At 41.0% G+C, this 12,500-nt stretch overlaps 1 protein-coding gene across 1 annotated transcript in view; it reads left to right on the forward strand.

The window, feature by feature from the left end:
* The window catches only part of LOC145416275 (G-protein coupled receptor Mth2-like), a 132,045-nt gene that overhangs the window by 99,548 nt on the left and 19,997 nt on the right, over positions 1 to 12,500 (forward strand). Inside the window, exons 7-10 of the mRNA XM_080285272.1 lie at positions 7,291 to 7,411; positions 10,305 to 10,425; positions 11,288 to 11,514; positions 11,852 to 11,930. Coding sequence (XP_080141398.1) covers positions 7,291 to 7,411; positions 10,305 to 10,425; positions 11,288 to 11,514; positions 11,852 to 11,930 — 548 coding nt within the window. The remainder of the gene's footprint in view (positions 1 to 7,290; positions 7,412 to 10,304; positions 10,426 to 11,287; positions 11,515 to 11,851; positions 11,931 to 12,500) is intronic.

A 12,500-nucleotide genomic window follows, 5' to 3' on the forward strand; every position in this document is an offset into this window, starting at 1 on the left:
CGAACCTACACACCATCCACCTGACAACACCTTCCATTATAAGGTATGTACTGTGGATCAGGTGATTAATTAACACTCTCAGGCTTCAGGACACACTCAGCAGTCTTGTATGATGGTGTTTGTGTTTTGTGGAGTGGATAGTGTTTCAAATGTCCTGTATGGGATGCGAACCTACACACCACCCACCTGACATCACCTTCCATTATGGGGTATGTAGTGTGAGCTCCCTAACATTTATTCTCAACCGACTTATTTTACTTCTGGTCCTTACTACCCTCTGTGTTATTCAAATCATTCAAATACCAGCACATTCATCATAAATAATATACAAACTGATATTAACTTACCGAATCAAAAAATTAATCGGTAAGGAAGAGGTGTTAGGAAGCTTCCTTAGCCTACGAGAATACGAACCCAAGATACACTCAGTTCTATATAATGGTGTTTGTATTGTTGGGTGTAATATAGATGGTGTTTAACATGTCCTATACGGGATTCAACCCTACACCTACACACCATCCACCTGATATCACCTATTATGAGGTAAGTAGTTAGAGAGACTGAATAGGGACGTCTTTTGTGTCTTCTGAGTACTTCCAGACGATTTTACTCAGCTTAGGGGATATTTTTCAAGCTGGAAGGATAAGACACAGCCTTCCTTAACCTCCCCATTGCTAGGGTGCTCTCCAAAGCTGAATAAAACCATCCGATAATAAGATGAGAATAAAAATGAGCTACTTGAGTTGCCCTTACAACACACCCTGCAATGTGACGGTGGGATCCTTTTTTTTCTTTTTAATGAGGCAAAGATGCACTTGACAGGTTGGTGATGACTGGCTGAATGCAACATGTCCGAATAATATTTCCTAACCCAAATTTCCCCCTCAGATATATGTTGTCAATTAATAATGCTAACGAGTAAAGAGATTAGGAAGTAATGTTGCAATCAGCCAATCATCACCAACCTGTCAAGAGCATCTTCACCCCGAAAAAAAAAAAAAAAAAAAAAAAAACATACCATTCACCGGATATTCGTTTCCATCAACAGTAAGTCATATGGACTTGTAGACTGATAAAATAAGTCATATGGAGTGGTAGGCTGATAAAAAATTATACTCCTTTTACACTAACTTGGCCTAGATTTCTGTCGTTTTGCAGCTTAATTCACATTGCTCAGTGGCAGAAAAAGACGGTACTACAGCTCTATGTCCTCTTCAGCACTTTTTTGTTACTAGCATCATACTCTACAGCTACCCTATTGCAATAAATCAGCATTCAAGACGAAGATATGGCACTTAGAGGCCAAGTTACAGTAAAAACGGTAGTCATCACACCCGTATAGTCTAGCAAGGAGGAAAGCAATGCCAAATACAGCCATACAAACTTCACACATACATCATAAAATCACTAATTACAAACACAGAAACTTCACAAACCCCATACACACAGGCAACACAAACTTCACATACATATACACCTATTCATCACTACGACATATATTTACACTCATCTGAACTGCAGGTGAATGAGGACATTATAAGAAATTTATAAGCCAGAAGCACCCAGTAATAACAAGAAAAATCCATCACGAAATAAGTTTTTGGTGTTAAAGGTCAGAAAATTAGTAAAAAAATAAATAAATAAATAAATCAACACAACACGGAATATGAAGTTAAGTCATTTGGAAGTTTCAGTAAGGATATGGTTGAAAAAAAAAAAAAAATCGACATGAGGTAGCAAGTATGGATGACAGTGGTTGAGCACAGTACAGAATTATAAAGTTTCCCATCAAAAATAAGAATTCAGTTTTCTATAGCTACACCGGTAACTATTATATAAACATTACACCTGCCTCCCACTGAACCTCTTGCGTAATCTATAAATTTTTCCCTCGCAACACCTTCTCTTTTGCGATTTATTCGGATATTACACCTTGACATTTGTGTGTGTGTGTGTGTGTGTGTGCTATTTTTATCCTTTTAATGTCGATTAAGCTTGAATCAAGAACATACAAGGAGATACTGAGGTGTTATGTGCAGAATAAATCGCTAAGGAAGAGGTGTTACGAAAGATCTCAAAGCCGCTTGGAATACTACCACGGGAATTACAAAATAAATTGACACAATGTTCCTTTGGTAACTAAAATACTTTGCTGAGATAGATAGATAGATAGATAGATAGAGAGAGAGAGAGAGAGAGAGAGAGAGAGAGAGAGAGAGAGAGAGAGAGAGAGAGAATTACGATCATTCCCTGTCATACCTTAAGATTTTTATTAATTATAAGACCTAAACTCTGTTCATTTTAACTACGTGTAAAATTGCCATCTATCCATCTTGAATACTGTTACAACAAGGCAGTGGGAGTAGAAACAGATGATAAAAGATCCACACTGATAACATTAATTGAACCGCCCATCTTGAATACTGTGCTATAAGACAGAGGGAGTAGAAACAGATGAATGGATCTTGAATTTGGCTCTCTGTTATCTTGTTTTTGTTTTTCTTTGGAGGGAACAATTTGAGGGCTCCTGGCCTTTGGTTCCTTCTTTCTAGCATTAAAAAGAAAATGATAAAGCTGACTGAACCGTCCATCTTGAATACTGTGCTATAACAAGACAGAGGGAGTAGTAACAAATGATGCGGGATAGATACCGATAACGTGAACTGAGCCGTACCTGCAACACACGAAATATCACCCGGTACAGCGTAAAAGGAGAAAGATATATATATTTTTTTTTTTTTTTTTTTTATGCGAGGAAGAAGGAACCAAAGGCCATGAGCCCGCAGTAACAGTTCCCTCCAAGAGAAAAACAAAATACAATAGAGAGCCAAATTCAAGATCCGATCATTTTGAGATGCCTGGACACACTACGTTTGAAAGACTGGAGATCATAGGCAGGAGGAAATACAGACAGAGGGAGACAGTTCCAGAGCTGACCTGTTGCATAAATGAAAGACTGGGAGTAACGGTTAACTCTTGCATTAGAGAGTTGGACAGAAAAGGGATGAGAGTTTGCTGCCAGACGGGTGCTACGCGCCCGTCGTAGAGGTGGAGGAATGCAAGCAGACAGTTCAGAGGAGCAGTGACCATTAAAGTAGCGATAGAAAAGAGATAAAGATGCAACAGTGCGGCGAAGAGACAGAGGTTGAAGGGAGTCAGTAAGAGGAGGAGAGTTAATGAGACGAAAAGCCTTTGACTCCACCCTATTGAGAAGAGCTGTATGTGGGGAGCCTCCCACACATGAGAGTTGTACTCCACACAGGGCGGATCAAACCCTGTACAGAGTCAACAATTGTGCAGGGGTAAAGAAAGAGCGGAGTCGGCTTAGCACACCCAATCTCTTGGAAGCAGATTTTACAAGAGATGTAATATGATCTTTCCAAGATAAGTCCCGAGTAAATGAAACCCCAAGCATGTTCAAGGATGATGCAGGATTAATCTGAATATTATTAAACATTAGTGGGTATACCTGTGGAAGATTTTGTCGGGTTGATAGGTGTAAGAACTGAGTCTTAGATGCATTAAAGACAACCATATTATTTTTTACCCCAGTCAGAGATATGAGCCAAGTCAGACATTAGGTGTGCCATAGCCTCATCCCTTGTTTCTTGAAGTAACTGTTGAGATGGGCGTTGCGGGAACCGAATGGAAAGATGAAGGGTGGAGTCATCAGCGTATGAGTGGATAGGGTTAGATGTACAGCTTAGAAGATCATTGATGAATAAAAGGAAGAGAGTTGGTGATAGGACAGAGCCCTGAGGAACACCACTGTTGATAGATCTAGGAGAAGAACGATGGCCGTCTACGACAGCGGCTATAGAACGACCAGAAAGGAAGCTAGCGATGAAGGCACAGATAGAAGGATAGAAACCGTAGGAGGGCAGTTTGGAAATTAAAGATTTATGCCAGACTCGATCGAAAGCCTTTGAGATGTCAAGTGCAATGGCAAAGCTTTCGCCAAAGTCCCGAAAGGAGGATGACCAGGAGTCTGAAAGGTAGGTGAGAAGATCGCCAGTGGAGCGTCCCTGACGGAACCCATACTGACGATCGGAAAGAAGGTTGTGATAGGAAAGATGCCTTAAAAATTTTTTATTAAGAATTGACTCGAAAACTTTTGAAATACAGGACGTTAAAGCAATTGGACGATAGTTGGAGGGTTGGGAGTGGTCACCCTTCTTTGGGACTGGCTGAATGAAAGCAAACTTCCAGCAAGAAGGAAAGGGTACAAGTTGACAGACAAAGGCGAAATAGTTTGCCTAGGCAGGGTGTAAGCACAGAAGCACAGTTTTTGAGAACAACAGGAGGGACTCCATCAGGCCCATATGCCTTGTTAGTACTGAGGCCAGTAATGGCAGAAAATACATCAACTGAAGAAATTTTAATGTCAGCCATGAGGAAGTCAGAGGGGGAAGTGATGGAGGAACAGCACCGGAATCGTCTAAGGTGGAATTGGAGGAGAAAGTCTGTGCGAAGAGATCTGCTTTATCAGTAGAAGAAACAGCTACAGAACCATCAGAGTAGAAAGAGGAGGAAGGATGATGAGGTAAAGTTGTTAGAAAGATTTTTGGCAAGGTGCCAGAAGGAGCGAGAAGAATTCGAGTTGGAGAGTTGAGAGCATTTAGTATGGATGAAATTATTTTTAGTAGAGCGAAGAACAGACTTAGCACGTGATTCCGGGCAGAAACGTAAAGATTATGTGATTCAGGGGTGGGTTGGCTCCGGCACCTTTTGTAGGCCTTCTCCTTGTTGCGGACAGCATTAGAACAAGCGTGATTAAACCAAGGCTTTCTTGCGTTAGTCAAAGGATATGAGAAAGGAATGTATGCTTCCATGCCCGAGAGAATAACCTCCGTAATGCGCAAGGCACACTCAGATGGCTCACGGCCATGGAAGCAATAATCATTCCAGGGAAAATCAAAGAAGTACTGCCTGAGGGCCTCCCAGTCCGCAGCTCCAAAATGCCAGAGACGACGTTTCCCTGGAGGGTCCGCAGGCCGTACTGGGAGCGATAGGACAGGTTAAGGTAATAAGGTTGTGATCGGAGGAGCCCAACGGAGAGAAAAGATTAACAGAGTAAGCAGAAGGATTAGTTGTGAGGAAGAGGTCAAGTATGTTGGAGCTCTCTCCAAGGCAGTCAGGGATACGGGTAGGGTGCTGTACAAGCTGCTCTAGGTCATTAAGGATAGAAAAGATGTAGGCTTGTTCACCAGGTGGATCCCGTGAAAGGAGAGGAGAGCCAAAGGTGGTGGTGAACATTGAAATCTCCAAGAATGGAGATTTCAGAGAAAGGAGAAATGGACAGAATGTGTTCCATCGTAGAAGTAAGATAGTCAAAGAAGAATTTTTGATAGTCAGTAGAATTAGGGGATAAGTAAACAGCACAGATATATTTAGTCAGAGAATGACAGGAAAGCCGAAGCCAGAGAGTGGAGAATTCAGAAGAATCAAGTTCAGGAACACGAGAGCAAGATAAGTCGTTGCGTATGTATACACAACAGCCACCTTTGGCTTTGAAATGAGTATAGAGAAAGTAGGAGGATACAGAAAAGGGTTTGCTGTCAGTTGCCTCAGACAGCTGAGTCTCCGTTAGAAAAAGAAGGTGAGGTTTAGAGGAGGAGAGGTGGTGCTCAACAGAGCGAAAGTTAGATGAAAGGCCCGCGAATGTTGCAGAAATGAAGAAGAAGAGAGTCAGACAGTGGTTCCAGGCACCTCGAGTCGTCACCGGGAGAGGGGCAGATGGCGGGGGCATTTATGGTCCCCCCCCTGGGGACTCCGAGGCTGGGTGAATCAACGCCATTTTTGGTTAATTTTGAATAGGAAGTGTAGTGTGTACTGTGCATGTAGTTTGGTGAAGATAGATAGAGAAATTTGTACTGGAGAGCATGCTGGCCTACTCTCTGTGTAACTGAGACACTGAAAAAGTTCAGCAAAGGGGAATGGTCAGGAACTAGTCCTGAGGGCTGATGAAACGGGAGCTCCAGCACTCCCTGTCATCAGCTTTCCATCCACCTCGGGAGTACTGCCCCTCGTATTTTCTCAGTAATAGGGTCAAATTTTAGTTATGGTTATAAAGACAGTTATCTTGAATTTGGCTCATTTTTTTTTAAGGGAACATGTTTTTGGGCATCTAGCCTTTGGTTCCTTCTTCCTTGCATAAAAAAATAATACGGTTTAGTATAAGCAGCAGAAATAACATCAATTTAATTCTTCTTACTACTTCTTTTCTATATACCGTACTTTTTTTTTTCTAAAAATCTGGTGTGGTAAATGATTGATTCTTGCTGATTTCATTTTCCTGTGATTTTTATCAACTTCGTTTTCCTGTGGTTTTTATCATTGTTCACTACCAACTGTGACGAGTGTTTATTTTATAGCTAATGTCAGACTTTCTAAAACCCACTCAAACTAAGCATTATTTATTGTTACTAGCCTAACCTTGCATAATTATAATCTAGCCTTACCTAACCTAACGTAAACAAAGCAAATATAATGAAATAATGTAACCTAACCTAACCAAAAAAAAAAAAATAATAATAATAATAATAATACCGCAGCGTAAATTAACCTACCATTAACCAACCTACCTTAACCTTAACCTAGTAACCAACATACCCATAACCTAACCTAACTCAGCCTTAACCTAACCTAACCTGACCTAACCTAACCTAACCTGACCTGTCCTAACGTAACCTACCCTTAACCAACCCGTGGATATGGGAAAGCAAATGAATTTCAGTAAATCTAGCATTTAATAACTGGTCCCCATTACGCATAATAAAACAAGGATAAAAACAACATGGAAACCAAATCACCATGAAGCAAGCGTTTGCCACCACAAAAATAACCAGAATAATATGGAAAACAAACTGCAAGAATTGGTAGGGTCTTTTTGCTACTTAAACTAAACCGTGCATTTACTTAATAAGATCTTTTTTTAACTTGAAGGACAAAAAAAGTGCAAAAAATATTCCTGTGTCTAGTTCTACTAAAATAAACCACCTTTTTACTCTAGTTTGGACTAAAATTTCCACCTCTCCATCTTGAATACAAAGGTTAGCACTAGAATATGATGCTCATCATGAAGTGCCATTAAAAGAATGTTGGACTGCAGGACTGTCTTATCCTGCCACTTGAGCTACATGAAAGAAGCTACAAAAGAAAGTACGAAAAATGGGCCAAGTTAGTGGGAGGAAAAAGTAGAATTACAACAGGGAATGACTGATTTTTTTTTTTTCTCAGAGGAAGGAAAAAAAAATTAACAAATATGTAAATAAGTGTTTCTACTTACAGGATGGGCGGCCAGTAGAGTATCAATTTGCTTATGAGGTGCAGGTCGGCTTTCCAAACTGCAGTTCCTATAGTCTGCAGCCGGACACTGAGCCGGATGACGCTTTCTACCTCCTCCCAGATGGTAAGTTTTCCATTTTCCTATTAATATCTTGCTACTGGGGCTTCCTTGCACTATTTTCCGGCCAATGTCTGCCTCATTTACAACTGGGGTTTCCTTGCACTAATATCTGGCCAATGTCTGCCATATATTCCCTTCATAATCACTGTTATCTTAGGAATCTTAGTCACCGTTGTCTATCTTATACACGGAACAAGATGACGCTTACCTCCTACTCCAGTCAGTACCATATTTCGTTCAGTTCATTTATCTAGATTCACTGCATCTTATTTTCTCTTCACTGTAGTCTTTGGCACTTTTATCTCCAGCCAACTTCAATCTCAGGTTCGATTTCTATGTGCCCTTGGATATTCTGTAACACCATAGCGATTTACTCTGCACACTGCACCTCAGCATCCTCCTGTACGCTACTGATTCAAACCATGACGATAATAGATGGAAATAAACAGCAGGCGAGAGGCTTAAAGTACACGGTACCTGATAGACGTTTTTTTTATCTCTTACCCGATTCTTAGTCTTGCTTTCTCCATTGAGTATATTATCTACGGCCACGACTTATCTTGTTTTCACTTTACTGTAGTCTTACTCACCATAGTCATTGATATCAGTCTTGCTATATCGTTTCATACCGGCAGAAACACCATTTAAAGGGCACGTTCACCCCGACTTGCTACCCTTGTGTTTGTTTACAGCTCCGCGCGATTGTCACTTGTTTTTAAATCCCTCCAGATGTGCCAAATTACAAAACGCAGCGTAGGCAAAACTCCATACATCTCTGGAAAAATGCCAAAATCTGTGCCCATCATAAAGGTAGGTATGTATTTCATATTATCCATCAATTTTTATGCTACACAGATAGTAATATATCGAAATCCGTTAACAAAATTGTTGACTTGGCATCGAGGGAATCCATTCACAACTCGCAATCTTCACCGTAAAGCTGCATCAACAAGGATTATTTTGATCTGAATTCCACATGTTCGCGTATTTCAGGATTATGCACGAGGCAACAGACTAATAATGATTCACAGTATTCAAGAAATTTATTGAAACTGACAGAAATGAATTAAAATGCATTAAAATATTAGTTAAATTAGGTTGTAGGGTGAAGACCATGTTCTGCTTATGCCAGTCACATTACTTGTGTGACAAGGACAGTAAGTCGCTTCGTAGCACCTTTTTCTTAGCGACTTATTTTGCATATCAAGCCTTAGCATTATCTTGAGTGTTAATTTTATCATTTCACAATCAACATGGTTTGCACTGATGACATACAAGACGATACTGAACTGCAATATGCAGAACAAATCGCTAATGAAGACGGGTTAAGAAATATCCAAAGCCACTTAGAATACAGCTAAAATAAAGTGCAATACAGTTTTTAACTGTGATATACACACACTGGTACACTCATAAAATACCAAGCCTCAGTTGTTCAGTGTATGTGTAGGTGTGTACTGTATTTGTCATCTGTAATTATGTATTATATTTTCCATCTTTGCACCAGAATGAATCCCCGGGGAGTAATGAGACTTTATGACCCCCCTGTATAGGTAAAAATCCTGCTAATATTTTGTTGCTAATTGCTTGATGACGCGAACATTCAACACGAAATAGGGAAAAATGGCATAGGACTAAATCTGGACAAAAGTTAATTAAAATAGGTCAGAAGTTGGGTAAAGAAGCTGAAGTTAATGGAAATTGGCTTGAAGTTAGTTGAAACAGGCAACAAATTCGTTAAGTCATGCTAAGTTAAGCAGAATAAGGTAGAAGTTAGTTAAGCAGTTCAAATTAATTAGAGTATGCTGCAGGATAGTTAAAATAAGTTACAAATTCAATGAGACAGGCTAGAAATTAGTTAAAATAGGATTGTTAAATAAAAATAACTTACAAAATTACTTACCCAGGCAATAACTTAATTAAAACAATACAAGTTCGTTAAAATAGCACCAGAAGTGAGTTAGAAAAGGATATGTTACGTGAAATAGGCTAACCGCTAGAAATTAGAGAAAATCTGCTAACTGAGCGAGGTTGCAAGTTAGTTTGGGGTGGAGAGGGACGCCTTCAAGTGATGGCACTGATAAAACAGGGTGGCCCCACTCCCTGGTTATACAAACGACCCTCAACTCACTCCTCAACCCCCCAAAAGACCTTCAACTCCCTCCCTAACCCCCCCAAAAGACCCCAACTCCCTACCTATTCCTCCAAAGACCCTCAACTCCCTAACTCCCCAAAGACCCTCATCTCCCTCATTAACTCCCAAAAGATCCTCAACTCCCTTCCTAACCCCCAAAAGAGGATGGTGGAAGAAGGGTAACTTTGGTCTGCAGTCCACTGGGTTCACGTTTCAAATGAACCTGGGGCTACTACAACAACAACAACAACAATCCTCCTCCTCTCCCTCTTCCTATACTACTACTACTACTACTACCATCACCACCACCACTACCACTCCATCCCTCTTCCTTCACCTCCTCCTCCTCCTCCTCCTACTACTACTACTACTACTACCTCTACTACTATTTCTACCACCACCACCATCACCACTACTACTAATTCTACCACCACCACCACTACTACAAATTCTACCACCACCACCACCACCACCACCACCACCACTACTACTAAATCTACCACCACCACCACTACTACTTATTCTACCACCACTACCACCACCACCACTACTACTACTACTAATTCCACCACCACCACCACCACTACTACTACTTATTCTACCACCACCACCACCACCACCACCACTACTAATTCTACCACCACCACCACCACCACTACTACTACTTATTCTACCACCACCACCACCACCACTACATACCCAAAACAATAGATTATTACAAAAAGACCTTAAATTAATTCAAAACCCCTTTCTTCACAACAGGACAGCTGCAGAGAGTGAAGGGAGGAAGGAAATACTCCACTGAGCAGTTTTGTCTTCTTAACAACGAAGGAGTGATGGGTGCTATTGTCTGCTTCCCCGACATGGTGAGAGAGAGAGAGAGAGAGAGAGAGAGAGAGAGAGAGAGAGAGAGAGAGAGAGAGAGAGAAGGGGGGGGGAGAAATGGGAGACATGAGAACTTTAACAGTGTGGATACATGGGTAGTGTTAATGGTGTGTGTGGGTGTGTGGGTGTATGTATGTGTGTGTGTGTGTGTGTGTGTGAGAGAGAGAGAGAGAGAGAGAGAGAGAGAGAGAGAGAGATTGGAGATATCATAACACCTCTTCCTCAGCAATTCATTCCATACATTACACGTTAATATCCCCTTGTATGTTATTGATGCAAGGTAGGTCGATATCAAAGTGATGTAAATAAAATACAGAATGATGTCAAGGTGCTAAGAAAAAATAAATAGCTAAGGAAGAGGTGCTATGAAGCCCCCCATGCTGCATAGTATCAGCACAAAGGCATTTTTTTGTTTATAATTCACTGCTACTTGGTGTATTTGTCTTCATTTTTAGAGCAATTTATGAAACATTTTGTATATATATGTGTGTAAGAACTTAGTAATATTTTCAAGATCACAAAACAGTGTAGCTCATCACTAGCATCACCACAACAACCGTTTTTACGCATCCACCCCATCACCACAACAACCGCACTTATACATCCACCCCATCACCACAACAACCGCTCTTATTCATCCACCCCATCACGACAACAACCGTTCTTACGCATCCACCCCATCACCACAACAACCGCTCTTATTCATCCACCCCATCACCACAACAACCGCTCTTACGCATCCACCCCATCACCACAACAACCACTCTTATGCTTCCACCCCATCACCACAACAACCGCACTTATGCTTCCACCCCATCACCACAACAACCGCTCTTACATATACACCCACAGGTAGAAACCAGCTTTGATCGTGTGGTATACCAAACCTTGTATCCCGTTGGCCTCATCATCTCGGCAATCTTCCTGGCTCTTACGCTGCTGGTCTACTGCCTGGTGGTGGAGTTGAGGGACTTGTTAGGGAGGTGTCTCATGTGCAGTATTTCGGCGCTGTGCATTGCTCAGGTCTCCACCGTTGTTGTGCAGATGGCCACGCACCTGCTTTCCATGACAGCTTGCATTATTATAGGTATGTGGTTTTGACTTTGGACTTCTTTCAATTTTGGATAGTTATATATAGATAATGTGTGTGTGTGTGTGTGTGTGTGTGTGTGTGTGTGTGTGTGTGTGTGTGTGTGTGTCTGTGTGTGTGCATTAGATATTAGTGTATGTAGTGTGTTAATATGTCATGTGTCTGTGTGGATGTGGTATATGTGTTATGCTCAAAGTCTGTATTAAGTATCAATGTTTCTCGTGTTACATCCTTACTGTGTGATAAATATTAGCCTTCCTAGTGTGTTAAGGCCTCAGTATGTGTTAGATATTAGTTTCTCTAGTGTGTTAACGTGCTATGTGTTAATTTTCAGGTGTCATGATGCACTTCTGGTACCTGGCCGCCTTCCTTTGGCTCAACGTTATCTCTTTCAATGTATTTCTCACAATTTGGTAAGTACACAGACCTCTCTTTCTCTCTCTCTCTCTCTCTCTCTTATATTTCTTAAAGAGAGTAACACTGGTAATATAAAGGTTGGGTGTGTGTATATGTTTTAACACTCTCTCTCTCTCTCTCTCTCTCTCTCTTATATTTCTTAAAGAGAGTAACACTGGTAATATAAAGGTTGGGTGTGTGTATATGTTTTAACACTCTCTCTCTCTCTCTCTCTCTCTCTCTCTCTCTCTCTCTCTCTCTCTCTCTCTCTCATAGGGTTAATATAATCACTCACAAATATTTCAGTCACCCATTATCAAGTAAAAAAGAAACTAGATACCGGAGCTTCAGGGCCCGTCACCCGGAAATCATTAGGGAGTGACTGATGGACAACCCAGGCCCTTTGGAAGCTCCCGCATCTCAAAATACCACTAATTTCTACGTCGCCGCATCGATACCATATATAGACAGAGAAATAAGCCTCTCTCCAAAGTCTGAACGAATACATAGGAGAAAAACCGAAACCATCTGAAACACGCACTAGGAAAGATGGGGTTTTTCACTGTAATTCGCCTTTTGTCAATATT

Source organism: Coenobita brevimanus, chromosome 105 (genome assembly GCF_032717465.1).
Source record: "Coenobita brevimanus isolate Jiangsu-jjx chromosome 105, ASM3271746v2, whole genome shotgun sequence".
Lineage (NCBI taxonomy): Eukaryota > Metazoa > Arthropoda > Malacostraca > Decapoda > Coenobitidae > Coenobita > Coenobita brevimanus.